This window comes from Cucurbita pepo, chromosome 10 (genome assembly GCF_057944985.1).
Source record: "Cucurbita pepo subsp. pepo isolate OVF chromosome 10, ASM5794498v1, whole genome shotgun sequence".
Classification (NCBI taxonomy): Eukaryota; Viridiplantae; Streptophyta; class Magnoliopsida; order Cucurbitales; family Cucurbitaceae; genus Cucurbita; species Cucurbita pepo.
The window spans coordinates 5,064,843-5,084,659 of NC_141807.1; the positions used below are offsets into that span (position 1 = coordinate 5,064,843).

Consider the following 19,817-nt stretch of genomic DNA (forward strand, 5'->3'; position numbering starts at 1 on the left):
CAATGAATGAGCAATGTGGTTTGTTTATTATAAAATAATTAATATTTTTTTGGTTAAATAATTATGAACATTATTATAAATATAAAACTTATACATAAATGATATTATGTTCCCTCAATTGCAATCTTAATTCTATATCTTATATTTTCAGCATCACACCACACGTGTATACCCCCAAATTTTCCTGCTTTTCCCCAAACAGTGCCCATTAATTTTATTAATTAAAAATCGACCCCTGCTTCTCCGACGAACTTTCCTTTCCGCCCACCGCCCACCGCCCACTCCAATGTCGGATCCAGAAGCCCTATTTATTTCCGATCTCCCAAACTCTGTAAATCGCACCTCCAAAATTATGCCTCCATTTCTATTCCTTCTCTTCATCTTCGCCAATGCTCTTCTTGGTTCTGTCGCTGTCGGAGCCGCTCCATCACCGACCGCGGCCGAACCACCTTCCGGCAGAAAGCTCGGGAAGCACCACAGTACGGCGGTTGTTTTTTCGAGTCCGTCTGAAGCACCGCGACGTGAAAAGAAAGTCTCGACGGCGAACGACGGTGGTACGGGGAATGAGATTGAATTGGAAAATCATGAGCATCATAAGTCGATAGATAAGTCTGTCGCCGGCGGTGGCGTGATATTGGGCGGACTCGCCACCACGTTTTTGGTGGCGATTGTATGTTACATTAGAGCTACGAGGCGACAGAGTGAAGTTAGCCTCTGAGACGACATGTCGTACGAGTTGTTTGTTGGTAATTGCATTTTTTTTTTTTTTTTTAAAGGAGGTTGCAATTGTAATTAATTATAAAGATATAAAAGTGAAAGGATTAAATATAATGTATTGTTCTCTTTATTTTGGTGGAATTTGATTGGTGAATTGCACCAAATAAAACAATATTGGAAATTGCTAATTAAGTGTTAACTTATTTGTGTTAGACGAACACGACTCTCCACAATGGTATGATATTGTCTACTTTGAGTAGCCCAAAATGCCTCATACCAATGGAGAGAATATTATTTGTTTGCCCACGTGGGACTTTCATCATCCAACAGCTCTCCTCGAACAAAGCACGTCTTCCCTTAATCGAGACTCGACTTCTTTGGAGTCTTAGTCATTTTTAACTGCTTTCGTACCTTCAAGGAGGCTTGACTCATTTTTCTTTTTGGAGTCATTTGTTCGACGTTTGAGGATTTACCAATGCCTTCATACATTCGAGGAGGCTTGACTCCTTTTTCTTTTTGGAGTGCTTTGTTGGACATTTGAGGATTTACCAATCTATTGGCACGACTAAGTTTAGGACATAGCTCTGATACCATGTTAGACGAACACGACTCTCCACAATGATGTGATATTGTCCACTTTGAGCATAAGCTCTCATGACTTTGCTTTGGACTTCTCTAACGAGAGAATATTCTTTGTTTATAAACCCTTGATGAGACTTTCATCATCCAACCGTTGAACTAAAAATAAATAAATTACTATCCGTTAAATCCCTAATTTAGTCTTCAAAAGTCAATTTAATGTCTAATTATACATTTAATTTTCAACTTTGGACCCTATAAATTTTGTAAATCTTTTTAAAAATATGATTTGAAGACCAATTAAAATTTACACTTTTAAATATATTATAACCTTTTAAAAATTTTAAGACATTTATCCTTTTATTTTTGTTCCATTGTAATTTTTATTTTTAAGATATAATAATTTTGATTTCTAAATTGTCAGAAAAATTTTATTTAAACTCTAAATGTTAAAAATTTTCATTTTGATTTTTGCTATATTATTTTGTGAGTTACATTTCGTTTATTGTATTGTTTTATTTTATTTTCTTCAATAATTTTAATAACATGTTTCCAAGTTATTTTAAAATATTTATTTTCTCGTGCTTCAAACTTGAAAGTCTCTCTGAACACATGGGTTTAAATTATCAAAAAAAAAAAAAAAAAAAAGACTAAAATTTAAAATGAAACAATCAATGATCTCCACAATGGTATGATGTTGTTCATTTTGAGTATAAGCTCTCATGGTTTTGCTTTGGGTTTCCCTAAAATGTCTCATATCAATGAAGATAGTATTCCTTGATTATAAACCCACAATTATTTTCTAAATTAGTCGATGTGGAACTTTCATCCAATACCTCCTATCGAACAAATTACGTCTCCCCTTAATCGAGGCTCAACTCATTTTCTTTTGGAGTTCTTAGTCATTTTTTACTATGCCTTCGAGGCAGGAGGCTCGACTCCTCTTTTCGAGTCTTAATCATTTTTTTACTATGGCTTCGAGGCTCATAATACTTTTGTTCGACAGTTAAGGATTTTATTGATGTGACTAAATTTAGGGCATGACTCTGGTATGTTAAAAATCACTTATCTCCATTAGTATGAGACCTTTTGGGGAAACCCAAAGCAAAGTCATGAGAACTTATGCTTGTGGACAACATCTATACCATTGTGGAGATTCCTTATTCCTAACATTTTGATTTTAAATTATTAAATATATGTTTATAGTAATTTTTTACCATTAAAAAAATGTTAGTTTAATATTTTCAAAATTACTGTTAACTAATATATATAACATTAATCATTAAGTAGAACAACAAGGGGATGTAGCTCAGATGGTAGAGCGCTCGCTTAGCATGCGAGAGGTACGGGGATCGATACCCCGCATCTCCAATATTTTGGCTATTATATCAATTTATTTCGGTATTAAACAAATGGTACTTATTTCCGAGTAATATTCAAACATGTGGGCGTGCCGGAGTGGTTATCGGGCATGACTAGAAATCATGTGGGCTCTGCCCGCGCAGGTTCGAATCCTGCCGCTCACGTTTTTGTCATTTTTATTTTGTTTTCCTATTTCAATCACCATTTTGTTTGGTTCATTTTTTGAGTTGTTATATAAAGTTTTGCTGGGTACATATGGGAAGAATTTGATGATAATCCTTATAGAAAATGAATGTACTTACTCATTTATGGATTAATTTGGTTCTTAAAATAGTTTTAGTTTCAATTGCTTTTCTTATGTGCATTTTTAGTTTATTCCTTTTGATAACAATTCAACCTCTAATTAATTGGTAAACAAAAAAAAAAAAAAAAAAAAAAATCCATTAAATCCACCTTGGTGCACACTTGTAAACTAGAGTTTTACATCAACTTTTATTCTTTATATACGGATACGGGCAACTCATAAGTCTGATCACTTTACCAATTTAGTCTGCAAATTTAAGGGGATGTAGCTCAAATGATAAAGTGCTCGCTTAGCATACGAAAGGCATGGGGAATGATACTCCGCATCTCTATTTTGTTATATTTTGTTATATTTTGTTGCATCTAGTTATATTTTAGACCTAAATGAATTATTGCAAATTTTAATCTATAGCTGACATGCGAGAGACATGAGGATTGATACCCTCCATTTCTATATTATTACATATAGTTATATTTTTGGACTTGATTAAATAGACGGAAGACTATAAAAAGAAATCATAATGAATTATTACAAATTTTAGTGTATAAATTCAAGGAGACGTAGATGAAATGGTAGAGCGCTAGGCACCCTAGAAAAAGTTAAATAAATGGTCGTAAAATTTAGTCTATAAATTTAAATTAATCCCAAAATATTTAATTTTGTATCATTAATATGTTTGAAGATTGTAGTGATGTATTAAATAAAAATATTATTTTCATTAATATTTCAATTTAATTTAATAATTCAATAATCTAAAGATTTATTAAATATAAATTGGATAAAAAAGAAATTAACAATAATAAGTCATTAAAAAGTTTTCTTGCTACGAAAGTCATTTTGATGACAGCACTAGTAGACGCTCCTTGCATAGAGAGCCACCAAATCTTGCTCTCTCTCTCTGGGTCTTGCTCCGTCGGAATTGAATTGGTGAAGAACCAAGAATCTACAAAGCAATACAAAAATGGTGAATGAGCAATCGGTTATGGCCGTCATCAGGGCAACTAGGCCTACCTTTCGCAATGACAACGACAAGGTCGCCTTTGCGGTTCACGCCATATTTCTCGCCTCCGGCTGCGTGCTCACTGCCACCGGACCTCCTGCTTTTACTGACGCCGCCTTTTCTTCTCCCTCAAAGGGTATCACTTCTTTCTTGTTTATTGAAAAATTAAAAATTCTTCCCATATTTAGTATTTCTGAGTCTTGGATTGGGGTTTAGATGAAATTAGTATCGAGGGCTGGAACGAATTAGAGGATGAGTACGCATACGTTTACGCAAATCTTGAAAAGGATTCTAACTGGAAGAAAGTGATAGTGAAGTGCCTGGTGATGAACGGGAAATTGCTTATTGATGCCTTGACTGATGAGAATTCCGAGCCGCTCCATCTTGAAATTGAGTACGCTTTCCCAGATATCATATATATATATATGTGTATTGGCAAATTAGTACGTTGTCCTGTTTCGGTATTGAGTGTTTTTTTGTTCCTATTGTTCTTTTAGCGTTGAAGACATCGTCAATCCGAATGGGGGAAGTAACTATTCAACGCAGTACAGAAATTTGGATACTCTGGTGAAACGCTTGGGCTCGGGAATATTCTCAAAATTGGGTGGTTATTCGAAAGCCACGACAAGTAATCCAGCAAGGTAGTGATTAGATCAGTAATCAACACGTACGGTTATTTTAATTCTTCATTTTTCCTGATGTTATTGAGACGATTACTCTCTTTTGTGATTCTTATTTCTTGGCGTGTTATAAATATGAATCGAAATTATGTCTCTGGTAATCGTTCTTTAATCTGGTTCTTGGCGGTCTACATGCTTTTTGCAGGGCTGAGAGTGAGAGTAGTGAAAGATCATCTGTAGTTGTAAATAAGCCTACTTCTGGAATTCCTGAGCTTCCTGGTCCACTGCTCGATCCTTCCGGGTCTTTCTCTTTATCCACACTTGCGCAACCACAAAATGTCATGACATAATTTGAGAAATATGTTGGGTCTTGACTTGAGTTCTTAACTATTGTATGCTACCATGATTTTACGTTTGTGTTGGGTGCTATTATCACTGTCTCCAACATTCAGATTTGCTAGTTTTTAAGTTTCTAACAGTAATTTGAATGCATTTTCTTTATGATATCTTGTTTTCCCCTTTATGGTTAGATCAAGAAGATAATGGTTTATATGCTTTGTGCTTTGATTGATTTGATACCCAGTTCCTCTTAGTGGTTTATAGGCTTTGATTGATTTGACACAAGAAGATAATGGTTTCCTTTGAGAGAGATTGTAATAGTCTTACTTAACGTGCAGGAATTGTTTTTGCTGAATTATTGTGACGGTCAAATATTTAATGGCAAGCATTTTGTGCCTTCGTCCAATCCTTAATTGTATCAATTTAGGAATTTTCGAAGGTTCCATGTTTACAAATAATTTATCTATGAACCTGTATCCCATGAGTGAGTGAGTGAGTTGACATAGTCTGAATGTGGCTGTTTTTGCTTTTCTCTTAGAGTTGTAATTCCTCCTATTAATCCCTTTGGTGGTGGCGATCTTTTTCCTGGACCTGGTGCTGGAATGTACCCTGCTGGGTAATTTATTTAAGTTTGTCGATCATTTGTGTACGTATGTGTAACAGTCCAAGCCTACCGCTAGTCGATATTGTTTTTTTTTTGCATTCCCTCAAGGTTTTTAAAATGTGTTTGTGAGAGGTCTCCACAATCTTAAAAAGAATGTTTGTTCCCCTCTCCAATCGCTGTGGGATCTCACAATCCAATCCCCTTCGAGGCTCAGCATTCTCGTTGGCACTTTATACTCTCTCCAATTGATGTGGGATCTCACATCGATTGAAGAGGGGAACGAAACATTTTTTATAAAGGGGTGGAAACTTCTCCCTAGCAGACGTGTTTTAAAAACCTTGAGGGAAAACTCGAAAAGAAAAATACAACGAGAACAATATTTGCCAATGATAGACTTTGACTATCATAGTACGATTGTCATCGGCGCAAAATATCATGTTAATTTTGTTTTTATGTTTTTTTTTTCCAATTGATTACAGAGGTGGTTTAAGCGGCGATGGGAGCATGCTTTTAGGTTGGTGAATTGTTAAGTCTTCTAGTACTAGATTGAAAATAAGCGTAATTTCACTATTTTATCATGCAGGACCTAATGACCCGCGATGGTTAGGAGTTGGTAGAGGACCTGGATTTGAAGGCGGGCAGCCGTGAGTCAATTAGCTCTCTCTCTCACTCATATAGACACACACAAACACTCACCTTTGCATTATGACTGCTGCTAATTCCAAGTATCTTGAAACAGGGGTGTTCCTCCAGGTGCTCGTTTTGATCCATATGGTCCACCTGGTGTTCCTGGTTTTGAACCCTTTCGGTTTGTTAGGTATATGGAATTTTCCTTACCGTGCCATAGCATATTGGGGCGGGGGCTCTCTCTTTGAATCATTAATTTCTATCAGCGTTTATCATTTGCTGAATGCCTGCTTTGACAACGACTAAATTCAAACCATGTATCTTGGCATGCTAAATTAGGATATGTTCATAGAAACAACTTGTTTCTGAATACATGTTGTATGGAGCGGCAGAGTAATGAATTAACTGGGATGCTTCTTCTTCTTCTTCTTCTTCTTCTTCTTCTTCTTCTTCTTCTTCTTCTTCCCTTTGTTACAGAAATCCTGGGAGACCTGGAGGGGGAACTCATCCGGACCTGGAGCATTTTGGAGACGGTTCAGATTTCATATAGTCCGCCATAGTTATAAAGCTCTGAAAGTTGTTGAAAGTTACTTTTTTCTTCTGTTTTAGGTGGCCAGTAATGACTGTACGTACGGTGAATATAGGAATGGTGTTTACTGAATTTTACACGTGTCAAAAAACATTTTAACTTCAAACTTTTACACCCATATAAATAATAATGTATGTATTTTACCTATTATATTATTCTCTTGCTATATTTAGTTATTTATAAATACATATTTGTACACAAAATATATATATTAGCTGCATTTTTTTTTCATGATTTAGTTGCGGAAACCTAGTGTGGCATTTGTTATTATTTTTATTAAAAATAATAGTTTCCTAATTATTAAATAAAAAAATGTTTTAATTTTTTCTATAATCATTGAATAAAAGGTATAATATTTTTGGTTTATAAACTATCCAGTATTTCATTTGAAGTCTAGATATAAAAAATTGTCATTTAAACTTTCCTATATTATTTTGTCAATCTTAATAAACATTTGTTGCAAGGAGCGAGGTGTGCATTTATTTTATTTTATTTTATTTTATTTTCTTGCACAAATCTAAATTAAGGGCATGATTAAAAGTGATATTCAAATTTATTTTGTTCCACAACTTTACGTTCAAAATCGCTTTTAAAATCAAATTTTGAAATCAATCAATTTTTTTATTTTGAATTATTAAATATTTATTTATAGGTGAAATATATAAATCAATTTTATACATATCACATAGAAAAAAACAAGAAAATAAATTATATTTTATTTAATTATATATATCTTATTTTTACCAGCCAATATCAGTCGGGGATGTAGCTCAGATGGTAGAGCGCTCGCTTAGCATGCGAGAGGTACGGGGATCGATACCCCGCATCTCCAATATTTTGGCTATTATATCAATTTATTTTGGTATTAAACAAATTCTATTTATTTCCGAATATTCTTCAATCATGTGGGCGTGCCGGAGTGGTTATCGGGCATGACTAGAAATCATGTGGGCTCTGCCCGCGCAGGTTCGAATCCTGCCGCTCACGTTTTTGGTCATTTTTATTTTGTTTTCCTCTTTTCAATTATTCCATTAATTGGTATAAACTGAACTTCATTTTTGGGATTCTAAGCTGTTTTTTAAATACATCATCTCAATATTCTAAGCTATTTTTCAAACACTTCATCTGAAATATTAATAAACTGAAATACAATCAGCCATAATTTTCTTAATTTTAATTATCATTTTGTTTGGTTCATTTTTGGGCTTATTGAATATTTATTGGGCATCTGATTATACTCTTTGGTTTTTTTTTTTAATTAATTTCTTTAGTCCGTTAAACTATTTAATTAAATTTTTTATATGTTTTGTATTTAGCAAATTTATACACCCAAAAATTCACTTGGCCATTTAATATTTAATTATTGCCTCTAAAATTTGATATCTACTACCACAATTGTTATTTTATTGTACCAATTCGATTAAAATGACACATAATATATAATTTAATATTTAATCATTTTTTTTTCACGTTGAGATTTGAATAAAATTACCGTACTTTCTATACTTAGCCCGTCATAAGCCTAGACACCTTTCAATTTTTAAACCATAGTTGCATGTTTGAATGTTCGAGTAAATAAATTAACTTGCTTTGAATTGTTAAATCTTGGGTACATAATTACTCTAGTACCTCTTATTAATCTCACATGTGGTCATTAATAGAGTCTAAAACTTAAACTTACTTCTTAATATTAAAATGGTATGATTTGAAAATTTACGTTTGAAAATTTACGATTGCAAATTTACATAAGAATATTACTCCGTCTTAATTAAGAACTAGAGACCAAAAATAATAAAAACATTCGAACAATTAAAGCCTAGAGTAAAAATTGATGAAACAAAAAAATCAATTGATTTTGACCCAAAAAAAAATTTATGTAAGATGGATGTGACGATACTCAAAGAAACTTTAAACTAAATAATATTGTTTCAACAACAGTACCTGAAGGGGATGTAGCTCAGATGGTAGAGCGCTCGCTTAGCATGCGAGAGGTACGGGGATCGATACCCCGCATCTCCAACTTTTTGGTTATTTAAATTTGTTTTTATATTTAAGAAATTGTTTTATTTCCGAATATTCTTCAACATGTGGGCGTGCCGGAGTGGTTATCGGGCATGACTAGAAATCATGTGGGCTTTGCCCGCGCAGGTTCGAATCCTGCCGCTCACGCTTTTTTGCTTTTTCCTCGTTATTTTTCCTTTTTCGCCGCGCACGTTCTCTTTGAAAGACTGAAATTCAATTATTCATTTTTATTTTTAATCTGGGGACGAGTAATATATTTGCAAGAAATTTTACTTCATCTTTCTCAATTAATTATTTAAATTTTATTTTTTAGTTTTCATAACCTTTCAACTTAAGAAAGATACCAATTATATCTTTATAATTATAAATAAAAAAGAAGCAAGAAATTAAAATATTCGTATTCCTTATTCTTTCCCACATCAATATTAGAATGTTCACCGCCAAGAACCTGACTTTGATACCACCTATAATACCAAAGACCACCGTTAGCTGATATTGTCTGCTTTAGCATGTTACATATCGTCGTTAGCCTCACAATTTTTAAAATGCATTTGTTAGGAAAAAGTTTTCACACGGTTATAAGTAATATTTCATTTCCCTCTCCAACCGATACAGGATCTCTCACACCATTAGTTTAACTCCTCGATAAATATTTACTGGTAAGGGTTACACTTTCTGAGTACCCTATGATTAGTGTTTCACATCCGGAGTTGAAATCGATGTTTCCAGCAAAAACTCAACATCAGTCCGACGAAACAATGTAGCGGCAAAGATAGGCGGCGACAACTTCCTTCACGTGCAAACAATGACAAATGGATGCAGTTGGGCGTGCGAGAAGAGCTTGTTGTTGATGGTAGTGTACGAGGGCGACAACGGTGGATTGTGTTGGGTGACATGACGGTCTAGGTTGGAGCAAAAACATGCACACAACTGTTCATGGAAAATAGGTATAAACATGTTTTAAATGTCTAAATCGATTCAATTAAAAAGTTTAGAATTTAAATCGATAAGTTAAATGGAAATTCATGAAACTAGAAAGATAATAATAATATATATGCTATTAATTTTCTGTCACCCTGTTGGCGTCCCATGAAGAATAGACAATTTGAATGTTAGAAATGGCATCCCATCTTTTATTGCCCAAAATAAGAAATGGATCTCTTACGCTTTTCTTTTATGGAAACCATTTCTATAGATAAGGAAATAAATTCAAGTTGCCCAACTTTTTCATTTAATACCAATAGATATCGTTCTATTAAGACTTTTCTTTTGAGGACTTATCCAAAATTTTAAAACGCGTCTATGTTGAGGATTATTGGGAGTGAGTCCCACGGTGAGTCCTAAAAGTGACTAAAGTGTCGAACAAATGGTGTACTTTGTTCGAGGGCTCCAGAGAAAGGAGTCGAGCCTCGATTAAGGTGAGTCTTATAGTGTACTTTGTTCGAGGAGAGGATTGTTGAGGCTTTTTGGGGAAGCCCAAAAGACATGAGAGCTTATGCTTAAAGTGGACAATATCGAAAAGAGTTCAAGTTGGTTTTAATTGCGTGTACTAAGGAGAGGTTTCTACACCCTATGAAATGTTTCGGTTCCATTTCCAAGGGATGTGAGTGGTAGACGAACACGACTCTCCACAATGGTATGATATTATCCACTTTGAGCATAAGCTCTTATGGCTTTGCTTTCGGCTTCTCCAAAAGGCCTCACCCCAATAGAGTTAGTATTCCTCACTTATAAACCCATGATCATTCCCTAAATTAGTCGATGTGGGACTTCCATCATCCAACAGTGAGCTCTCACATTACATTTTATCTCGAAGAATATATTGTCATGATAATGTTTGTTTTATTATTAAGATAACTATGCTCACATTTATGGTTATGTATAACTTATATAATAATTTTCTAAAGCAACTTTTTATATTTGTTATTTGTTGTTGGAAATTTTGGATATAAACGACAAGTCCAAAAAAAAAAAAAAAAAAAAAAACTAACGATAAAATCATCTCGTGAGCGTCTCAAGACGTAACTTAAAATATAATCAAGTTTTCAAAAAAGAGGGACCTAGCCCTTGTCATTGGCCTTAGCCGAGGAGGTCGATGACAAGGGCTAGGTCGAGCTATAAGACCTACTTCTTGTAGAACCCCTATCCAAGGCGCCATCAGTTGACATGCTTTCCTACTCTATTCAAATTAGGGAGGAAAACGATAGAAATTTTAGATCTAACTCCTATAAACATATTGTTTTAACTTAGTGAAAAGAAGTTAAATTTCATCCCCTAAAATTGACTTCCACAATTATATGATATTGTCCATTGCAAGGCTAGAATTAAATTACTTTCTACCATAATTAAGACCTTCTTCTACAAAATTTGGATCAACTAACAGATAAGACCAGAATTAGATTACCTTTACGATCGAAGATATAGAAGCAAGAATTTCTCGAATTTCTTGAAACTTAGAAATGACAAAATTGATGCTTGAATTTCTAAGGGAAACGTCTCAATTTGAGATCTCGATTTCATTTATCCACGAATCTCATTTTTACATAACATATTGTGGGTATTTATAGTCTCTGTGATTTATTCCCGATCCCCTCTCCACAAAACGAAGTAAAATTATAATATATTTCAACACATGGACGTGATAGATTCAAACTCGGTTCCCATTTGGAATACCATCATTCTTATCCTTGTTCCAAATATTATTTGTTTATTTTTTTTTAAAGAATTTTTATAAACGTCTTGTTTAGAATATGATAGAAGTATGAGAAAGGGTTTGAATTTTTGAAAAATATTTTGAGTTTGTGAAGAAAATGTTAAAAAAAAAGAAAAAAGGGAATGTTGAGCACATGGTTTGTGCAGAAAGAAGGTATATGTGGAGGAAAGGTGGCAAGGGAAGCGGGTGAACGTCAGGCACATACCAACCCATGCGGCGGCCCTCTGCGGCAAAGCCCCAACGCCCACGCGGTGCGGGGCCTCCCCTGTCGCCATCTTCTAATAACTCTCATTTCAATCCCACTTGGATTAGTGTAATTCAAATCATATCCTTTTCACCAACATTTCATTTGAATCCCATTTGGTTTAATCCTTTCAACTTCTACTCTCTTCAACTCCAACTTTACTCCATCTCTTTCACATGATATGGGCCTTAGCCAAGAGGGAAGTTAATGACCTCCACAACATGCAAAGATAATCCGTGAACTAGGGGCGAGAAATCCTTGTTTGAAAATGAACGAGGGCGTGTCACAGAAATTTCTCCTACCTAAACGGGATTCGAGATTATATATTCCCTATTCCTGTCCGTCATTTGTAACAGTCCAAGCCCATTGGTAATAGATGTTTTGGCCCGCTACATATCAACCTTTTTGAGGGATGATTCGTCATTTCTCCAACCGATATGAGATCTCACAATTTACCCCTTGTGTGCCAGCATCGTCCCTAGCAGCTATTGTCCACTTTAAAACATCATTGTAAAAATGTTTTGTTCCTCTCTCCAACAGAAGTGGAATCTCATAATTCTCCTACTCTGATTTTGTATATATTTGTCTCTTTAATTATTTTCGTACAAAAATATAATATGTTGTAATATTAAAATTAAATTTTTTGGAGATGAGATTTAACGTTAAATCTATTTAATTTATTGAATTTAAAAATATAAAACAAAATCTAAATTAGATTTGAGATAGAATTAAAAGATAGATAGGTTGGAAAATAAATATATATATTTTTTCTTTTGGTAGAAATTAGATTTCAATAACAATTAAATAAAGAATAATTGTTTCAACTAACAAAACGACGCATTTTCTTTTCATTTTATAATTCAACCACTATTATTAAATTCATCTTTTCAATATAAAAATTAAAGAAACAAAAGGGCAAAAAGGTAAAAAACAGCTTTTTATGAAAAATAAAATAAAATCATTTGAGATTAAGCTATAAATTTCTTTTTGTCGTTATCCATTGTCGGATAAATCGTGGCAGCAAATGATTGGCAGTTATTGAGTGTCCCACAAAGAGGACTTACTACTCCACGTGTCATTTATCCAATCAATTCATTTGACAGCTTGAAAGTCGAGAGGAAAAGAAAAAAAAAAGAAAAAAAAAAAAAAGAAATTTAGAGAGAGAGCGAGAGATCGAGGCAAATGAGAAATTCGCAGAGATTTTGAGAGAATCTGTGTTTTTCCATTTTTACGGTCTTCCTTTCCTTATAAATTTGTGGGGGAAGTGGCGGTTTCTTCATCGTTTCAATTCTGCGTTCCAGCATTCCCCTGTTCTTCCCCTGTTCTTCCCCCTTCCCTTCTCTTCTCCTCTGTTTTTCCCCCATTTCCATTGCAATCTTCTTCTCTCCATTAAAGGGTTTCACCCGGAGAGGGGTTTGATTGAAGGGCTACTCCGTTTTTCACTGATTAGGATCAAAATGGAAGGAAAGAAGCATGTGGGTGCCGAGTCCGAGTCCGAGTCCTCTTCTTCTCGCACTACTGACCCGTTTGGTTCCAAACACAGCTCCTATTCTTCCACCACTGGGATTTTTGGCTCTATATTTGCTCCTTCTTCCAAGGTATGTACCACTCTCCCATTCATTCTCATAAGGGTTTTGTTTCTATTCTTCGTTTTTCTCCATGGATTGCGATTCTGCTTGTTCTTATTCAGGTGTTAGGGAGAGACTCTCTGCTCTCTCAGGCCAAAGAGGGAGAGAGGCATTCTGTGAATGGGCCATGGATCCCCAACGCTGAAGCTCAAGGTTTGTGTTTCGTTTTAGTGTCTTTAATTTCTTAAGTTTGAAATGATTTCAAGTGTTCTGAAAAGAATTGAGAATGAAATCTCCTGAAGAGCTATTCATAACCAAGGCTTCATACTTGCAATATCCAATGATTCTGAGCCAGTTTCTGATTGCTTACACATGAACTTTGTTCTGAAAATTGCTTGATAATATTCTGTTCAAAAGATAGTTATTGAGATGTATATGCAGATGATAGTGGTAGTCATAGACAAAAGGAGAGACAGGAGAAGAAGGATAAAGACATGAGTGCCATTTATCAGGAACAAGGAGCTCAACCATGTCATCTTAGCTCATCAATCTATTATGGTGGCCAAGACGTTTATGCTCATCCTCAGAATTCCCACTATTCCGAGGTGAACTCTGTGGTGAATGTATTAAACACATCACTTTGTAGCTTTATATCTTTCATCACATGAACATAATTCATTGCCTACTTTCAGATTTAACCAATTTCGTATCGTTTCTCATTCGTTTTTTTCGTTCATATGATCTGCTTTGACTTATTCTGGTGATATGTTTCAGTTCAAGGAGGGGGGAGAAGATGATTCTGGGAGTGCTTCAAGAGGAAATTGGTGGCAAGGTATGTGACATAGAGAAAGATGTTGAAACTTATCTTTCATTCAAATACTCATATTTTGTTACCATTCCTTGTTTCAGGGTCTCTCTATTACTAGACCACCAAACTCCACAAGCTCTCCTTAGAATTTCAAAGTTAGTTCGAGTATCTTATATCAGTTTCTTATCGAGCTTTCGTTCAAATTTGATTCGATCGATATCTTCACGAAGCTAAGATGGTGTGATTGGTTTGTATATCAGGTTAATATGCAGGTACATAGGATCATAGAGCTGAAGAACTACTTCTACTTCAACTCTTATTGTATGAAGGTAGACGCGAGCGAGATCGTTGTGAGAAAAAGCTGGTTGTCGTTCTCCAGCCGAAACAACAGAATCTCTTTTAAGTGAATTATTAATAGTTATAAGCATCTTTCTCAATTTTACTGTAAAGAATGCTGCTACTGCTGGCTGCTTCTGTTTGTTGTTGTTGTTTAAACCTCCATAAAGGAGATCTGGGTTGCTGTTTGTTTGTTAGTATCACATTGGAAACTGAATCGAAATCTTGAATATACATATATCTTTCTCAGAATGAACATGGGAAAAATCTCCGGTTTTCTTTCCTTTTATTCCTTGGAAAGCCAAACAAGGCTCAAGTTATCCGAGTTAAGGATATCTTGACACAGTTGTATGGTCGAATCTATCAGATCCTACATCGGTTGAAAAGAGAACGAAGCATCCTTTATAAGGGTTTGGAAATCTCTTCCTAGCAGACAACTTTTAAACCTCGAGAATAAACTCGATAGGAAAAGCTAAAAAAAAAGACAGATGATGGGATGGGGACAGACAGAGATTCTGCTGCCATAATTGTTGGAAGTGTTTGATGTTACTTTTGGTTCTGTTCTGTCCAGACCACTCATACTTCAGACAGTAAATAATGTGAAACCAACATCATCAATGAATCTTACGTTAATTTTTTATTACCTTTTTGTTTCATAGTAAACATGGGTTAGTCAAGAAGGAGATAGATGAAGCATTTGATTCCTCATATTGACAGTCATTCACACTTCATCAACACAAATACACCTCAATCTGAAGAGAAATATACATCTTCTTATGCCTACAAAATGAAATGCAGAAAAGTGATAATTCAAGTGGAAAAAAACATACAGCCATCAATCTTAGCTTCCTCAAAACCATCCTTGGATTTCACTCGTCCGCAACCGATCCCTGTCTGGGTGAGCTTGCTACTCCTCCCCGGTACTGAGTGTCGAGTTTTGAGTTTGTGAACGACTCGGGTTTTTCGATTTTATTGCTGAATTCTTTTCCTCCTCTCGCTTCAACACTAAGATAGTCGGTTAAAACCTTTTTTACTCCAAACCCGCGCTGGGGAATCTTGGTGCCGGGAATGAGCGGCGACCTTTCTCCCTTAGCAGGGCTGGCTGATTGTGCAGGTGAAAAGCTTGGAGTGGCAAAGGGTGTTTTATATGGAGTTCCAGAAACGGGCACTGAAAAATGCAATGGGCTGTTCTTGTGAGAAATCACACCAAGTTTAGATATAGATGATGAGAGTTGATCCGAATGCTTTGTGAGATCATCCACGTAAAGCAAATCATCGATACGTGCAACGACGTTGAATGCTAGACTCTCTAAAACTCGAGAGTAGCTCTCTAAGATGGATTTCCCGACATCCTAAATTACAAAAACAAGTGTTATCTACTCAAGTTACTATGGGTTAACTGATATGAAAGCTTACAGAATTGCAGTAGGGACAGACCTTATTGTACTGGATCTTGCTCATATCCAGGGTTGTCTGTGGAAGACCAGGAAACCGTTGCTTCAAGCAAAGTAGTAGAGTCTCTGCTCTCTCTGCAAGCAACTCCCGTTTTTCGGAGTCGACCATCAGCTCCTTGACCATTTCCCACGACGATTTCGAACTTTGTTTGGTCGAGTTCGTGGCAGGTTTTGAGTTTGTTTTTCTCCGCCATACATAGAACGAAGCCTCAACCCGGTTAGCAATCTCTATAGCTTGATGTTCAGAAGACATTTCAAGGCAATCAAGCAAACATTCAGGAGAGAACTGGTCCGACGAAATATATCGATATATAAGATCACCCAAACAAGCTCTTCCATTCTGTAATCAAGTAGGATTATAAATAAGCAAATCATACTGCTTTCGATATCAGAATCATAGCCGTTTTCGCATTTCATACCTTCGGTAAGGCTTCAAGATATGGTTCAGGAATTTCAAGATCAGCCAGAGTCGTACTGTTAATCGCCATTGCAGCTTTTAGTATCTGGTTTGTGCTCTCGCGCTTGTGTTGCAATTGCCTTCTTGAGTCTTCACGGAGACCATCGGGAGGGACTCGAGGAACAGGAAGCCACCATTTTCCTTCTTGACGCTGTAGTGCTCTTTTGAGAGAGGACGACCCATCAGTCTCATGGGCCAGTATCCCTTGATCAACATACCAGAACTCACAATCTTCAAAACTATCTAATATTTCCTGCAAAAAGAGTGTTTTGCAAAATTTAGAACAGATCTCACAGTTCATGGTATTGGAACACAAGCTAGTGAGTGTTGAGAATCATACAAGAAGCATGTTGTCCAATTTTCTAAGAGCAGGAAGATTAACATAGAGATCCGAGCGTGGTCTGCACGCCATAACCTGCAAGATCATAAGAAACCATCAGAAAATTGATGCAAGCATTTAAATTGTAAATTGTAACGATCCAAGCCCACCACTAACATATATTGTTCTCTTTGAGCTTTCCCTTTCGGGTTTCTCCTCAAGGTTTTTAAAACGCGTCTGCTAGGGAGAATGTTTCGTTCTCCTCTCCAACCAATGTGGGATCTAACATAAATTCTCTCGGTTTCACATTCTTACGATGGTATTGAACAAAAAATCCAACTCTAATAGTGAATCCAAACGAGATTTGAAGTTCTAAGTACCTCGAGCTTGCTTCCATCAGGAAACGTTTGCCAAGTAGGCGTTAGTTCGACAATGTGATCACTAACACAAAGAAGCCAATCCATCTCCCTTCTCCACATCACTTTCTTCTCTGATGGAAGAGGCTCTAATCTCCATAGTTGCCCAAACAGAGTGGCTATGACAAGGGGAAGGGGCATCAATATTAGACACACTGGAAGCATAGCAGTTAAGGCAATGAGTGAGACAGAGACAGAGACAAAGACAAAGCATACCACAAAGATTGGTAATGGCATTAGATATAGCCAATGCTGTACAAACCCCATTTCCACAGCCTGACATATCTTCTCCAAGCAGCAGTTTTGAAAATCTTTCCTTCATCATTTCAATCTCTATAACCCCATAAACCACAAACAAATCAACACAGTTTTCAACAAGAAACCCCATAAAGAAAAGAGGGTCTAAATTACCTGATGATGAGGACACTTTCTTCTCCAGCTTCCTATTATCAGCACCATTAGCTCTGATGCAATCGGGTCCCTCAGCAAATCGAGTGGACCAACTCAATGGAGAAAGGGAAGATGACTCCTCAGAACCACTGTGACTGTGCTCCTCCTCCTCAAGCCCTGTGGTTTCTGATGTAAGAAAATCAGAGCTGGAACTACTCTCACGCCCATGTTCTTCAATCAAATGGCCAAGCGTCTCATTTTCAGGCACAATGTGGCCAATGCTTAAGCCTTTTCCACTCACACTCTCTTCCATTACAATTTCCCCTCCTCAATCACAACCATAGCACAAAAACAGAGCAACCCACTTCGATTCCACCCACTCGAACCCCAAAACCAAGCTCTAAACACAAACTTCAAAGGAGATTCCAGCACCCAGAAAGCTAAATCAAAGAAAATGGGGCCACGATTCCGCGAAAAATGGGGTGGGTTTCGTTAGATATAAGCAGAACCCAAAAGGTTTGATCCCAAATCAAGCATGCCCAAGATAATGAAAAGGGTATGAATGTATAAACGGTTGAATCAAATAAAGAAAGGAAAGAGGTCGGTGAATTGAAACAGAGGTGGAAGTCATGATTAGTGTGAGTGGATCAAACACATGAAGTGAGAGAGGAGAAGGGGAGGCGCTGTCCGCCATTGATATTTATGAGAGCTGGACAAAGCATCCATGGTCCCAAGACTTTAAGCAGACACTAAGATGGCGGTGACCCTGTGTGTGTCTGAAGGCTGTAGCTTTGCCTTGCCTTCCTTAAACGAGGGTTCTTGAATCATACATGTTGTATAGCCATTAAAATAACCTTTGGGGTTTCAAAATTATAATAAAATAACTTTCATCGCCTCCAGTTTTACAATTTCCCTTATTATTCCCTTTCTTCCAACTCTAATTTAAATTTTTCTTTAAAAATATTTATCAACTTTCAAAAACAACCTTAATATCCTCAAATTTTTTGAAAAAAAAAAATTAGAAAGTTTGAAGATGATCTACAAGATGTTAGAGAGACGATTTTTATCTATATATTGACGTTAACAATTTCTTAATTCTTTTTTATAAATGTTAAGGATGTTAATTCTCCGTTTAAAATAAAAAAGTTAAAGAAGATAAAGTTAATAAAATGAAAATGATATTTAGAAAACTGAAAAATGAAGAAAAGAATATATAGTTAAAATCTAAAATATAAAGCAACCAAATGATTTGGCATTTGGTAAGTACTCTACATATGAAGCAAACCCTAAAAAGAGTAAAAAAACAAAGAAACAAAATTTAAAAAGAAGTGGTGGTTGTAGTTGAAATATGGAACCCTAGTTTTGGTTGCTTTAATTTGGTACCTACTCCTTTTTCTTTTATCTTTCCTTACAAGATTTGTTTGGCTTAACTCGATCTACCCGACCCAATCACCAAATTTAAAGTCTTATCATTTCGATTAATCTAACGACTTTTAAATCTAACATATAACATAAACGTCCTGTTGGGCCAACTCAATTTGTGATATCTGTTCCTAGTAGACGCATTTTAAAACTTTGAGGAAAAATTCGAATGGAAAAATACAATATTTACTAGTGGTGAGCTTGAGCCATTACAAATGAAATTAGTACCAAACTCCGAGTCGTGTGTCAGCGAGGACGTTGGCCTCCAAAAGGGAGTGAACTGTGAGATCCTATATTCATTGAAGAGAGGAACGAAACCTTTCTTAAAACTATGATGGAAAGTCTAAAAATGACAAATTTTGTTACACAATTGATAAAAATTAATTGATGCACATAAGCTATTAAATGTTCATTAGCTCCGTGTTTAATTAACTATATATATATATAAATAAGTCAAAATTTTAAATTTTAAATTTTATTTCTAAACTAAAATTAATATTTTGATGATATTGTCGATCATAACTCTCTAATTTTCGTAACTTTTAACTTTAAAAAATTTATTCACGAACGTGAATAATTTATTTATATTTCATTCTCTATTCTTTTCTCCTACTATTTTGTTCTCCTTTTAATTTACTCCACATACATTTATTATCAAATAAGTTATATTAATACCCTAAATTAAAAGTATACATTCAAGATGAAATAATCCCTACAAAAATCATTATTAAGCTATGGTTGGAACGACCAATCAACTTGTGCACCTTCGTAACCTATTAATAAATTCTATTTGCAGGCGAATTTGTGAGTTGACATTTTTTTTGTTGAGTCAATAAAAAAATTCACTTTTAAGATTATTAGGAAAATTAACATGGGTAGTAGTTATGATAACCTAACCCAACTCAACCCGTGAATTATGAACTCTAT

The 19,817-nt window shown here is 35.4% G+C and overlaps 3 protein-coding genes and 6 non-coding genes across 13 annotated transcripts; 8 read left to right on the forward strand and 1 right to left on the reverse strand.

Moving 5' to 3' along the window:
- The first annotated feature begins 2,594 nt into the window (after positions 1-2,594).
- Positions 2,595-2,667, forward strand: TRNAA-AGC (transfer RNA alanine (anticodon AGC)). The gene has a single exon. It is a non-coding gene; the product is annotated as a tRNA-Ala (tRNA).
- Positions 2,668-2,740: 73 nt separating this feature from the next.
- Positions 2,741-2,822, forward strand: TRNAS-AGA (transfer RNA serine (anticodon AGA)). The gene has a single exon. It is a non-coding gene; the product is annotated as a tRNA-Ser (tRNA).
- Positions 2,823-3,785: 963 nt separating this feature from the next.
- On the forward strand, positions 3,786-6,891 carry LOC111804528 (putative proteasome inhibitor). 4 transcript variants are annotated; one of them, XM_023689369.2, is made up of 9 exons: positions 3,787-4,098; positions 4,179-4,356; positions 4,460-4,603; positions 4,788-4,883; positions 5,460-5,537; positions 6,005-6,039; positions 6,109-6,169; positions 6,265-6,342; positions 6,630-6,891. In XM_023689369.2, exons 1-9 carry the CDS (start codon positions 3,924-3,926, stop codon positions 6,700-6,702), a joined length of 918 nt encoding a protein of 305 aa, XP_023545137.1. In that variant the 5' UTR covers positions 3,787-3,923; the 3' UTR covers positions 6,703-6,891. The 4 variants fall into 4 exon arrangements, with proteins under 4 accessions (XP_023545139.1, XP_023545137.1, XP_023545138.1 ...); XM_023689371.2 differs by lacking the exon at positions 4,788-4,883 and having other exon boundaries at positions 3,786-4,098; XM_023689370.2 differs by lacking the exon at positions 5,460-5,537.
- A 609-nt stretch (positions 6,892-7,500) lies between these two features.
- TRNAA-AGC (transfer RNA alanine (anticodon AGC)) lies at positions 7,501-7,573 on the forward strand. The gene has a single exon. It is a non-coding gene; the product is annotated as a tRNA-Ala (tRNA).
- A 73-nt stretch (positions 7,574-7,646) lies between these two features.
- Positions 7,647-7,728, forward strand: TRNAS-AGA (transfer RNA serine (anticodon AGA)). The gene has a single exon. It is a non-coding gene; the product is annotated as a tRNA-Ser (tRNA).
- Positions 7,729-8,687: 959 nt separating this feature from the next.
- On the forward strand, positions 8,688-8,760 carry TRNAA-AGC (transfer RNA alanine (anticodon AGC)). Its single transcript has one exon. It is a non-coding gene; the product is annotated as a tRNA-Ala (tRNA).
- Positions 8,761-8,828: 68 nt separating this feature from the next.
- On the forward strand, positions 8,829-8,910 carry TRNAS-AGA (transfer RNA serine (anticodon AGA)). Its single transcript has one exon. It is a non-coding gene; the product is annotated as a tRNA-Ser (tRNA).
- A 3,952-nt stretch (positions 8,911-12,862) lies between these two features.
- Positions 12,863-14,688, forward strand: LOC111804019 (uncharacterized). Of its 2 annotated transcripts, none has more exons than XM_023688669.2 (6): positions 12,863-13,318; positions 13,411-13,501; positions 13,730-13,893; positions 14,063-14,120; positions 14,198-14,251; positions 14,369-14,688. In XM_023688669.2, exons 1-5 carry the CDS (start codon positions 13,178-13,180, stop codon positions 14,212-14,214), a joined length of 471 nt encoding a protein of 156 aa, XP_023544437.1. In that variant the 5' UTR covers positions 12,863-13,177; the 3' UTR covers positions 14,215-14,251; positions 14,369-14,688. The 2 variants fall into 2 exon arrangements, with proteins under 2 accessions (XP_023544437.1, XP_023544436.1); XM_023688668.2 differs by having other exon boundaries at positions 12,865-13,318; positions 14,357-14,688.
- Positions 14,689-15,046: 358 nt separating this feature from the next.
- On the reverse strand, positions 15,047-18,341 carry LOC111804457 (rop guanine nucleotide exchange factor 7). The gene is made up of 7 exons (XM_023689263.2): positions 17,490-18,341; positions 17,295-17,411; positions 17,043-17,197; positions 16,684-16,758; positions 16,306-16,596; positions 15,870-16,226; positions 15,047-15,784 (listed from the first exon to the last, which is right to left on the reverse strand). The coding sequence occupies exons 1-7, from the start codon at positions 17,779-17,781 to the stop codon at positions 15,302-15,304; spliced, it is 1,770 nt and encodes a 589-aa protein (XP_023545031.1). The 5' UTR covers positions 17,782-18,341; the 3' UTR covers positions 15,047-15,301.
- Positions 18,342-19,817: the final 1,476 nt, after the last annotated feature.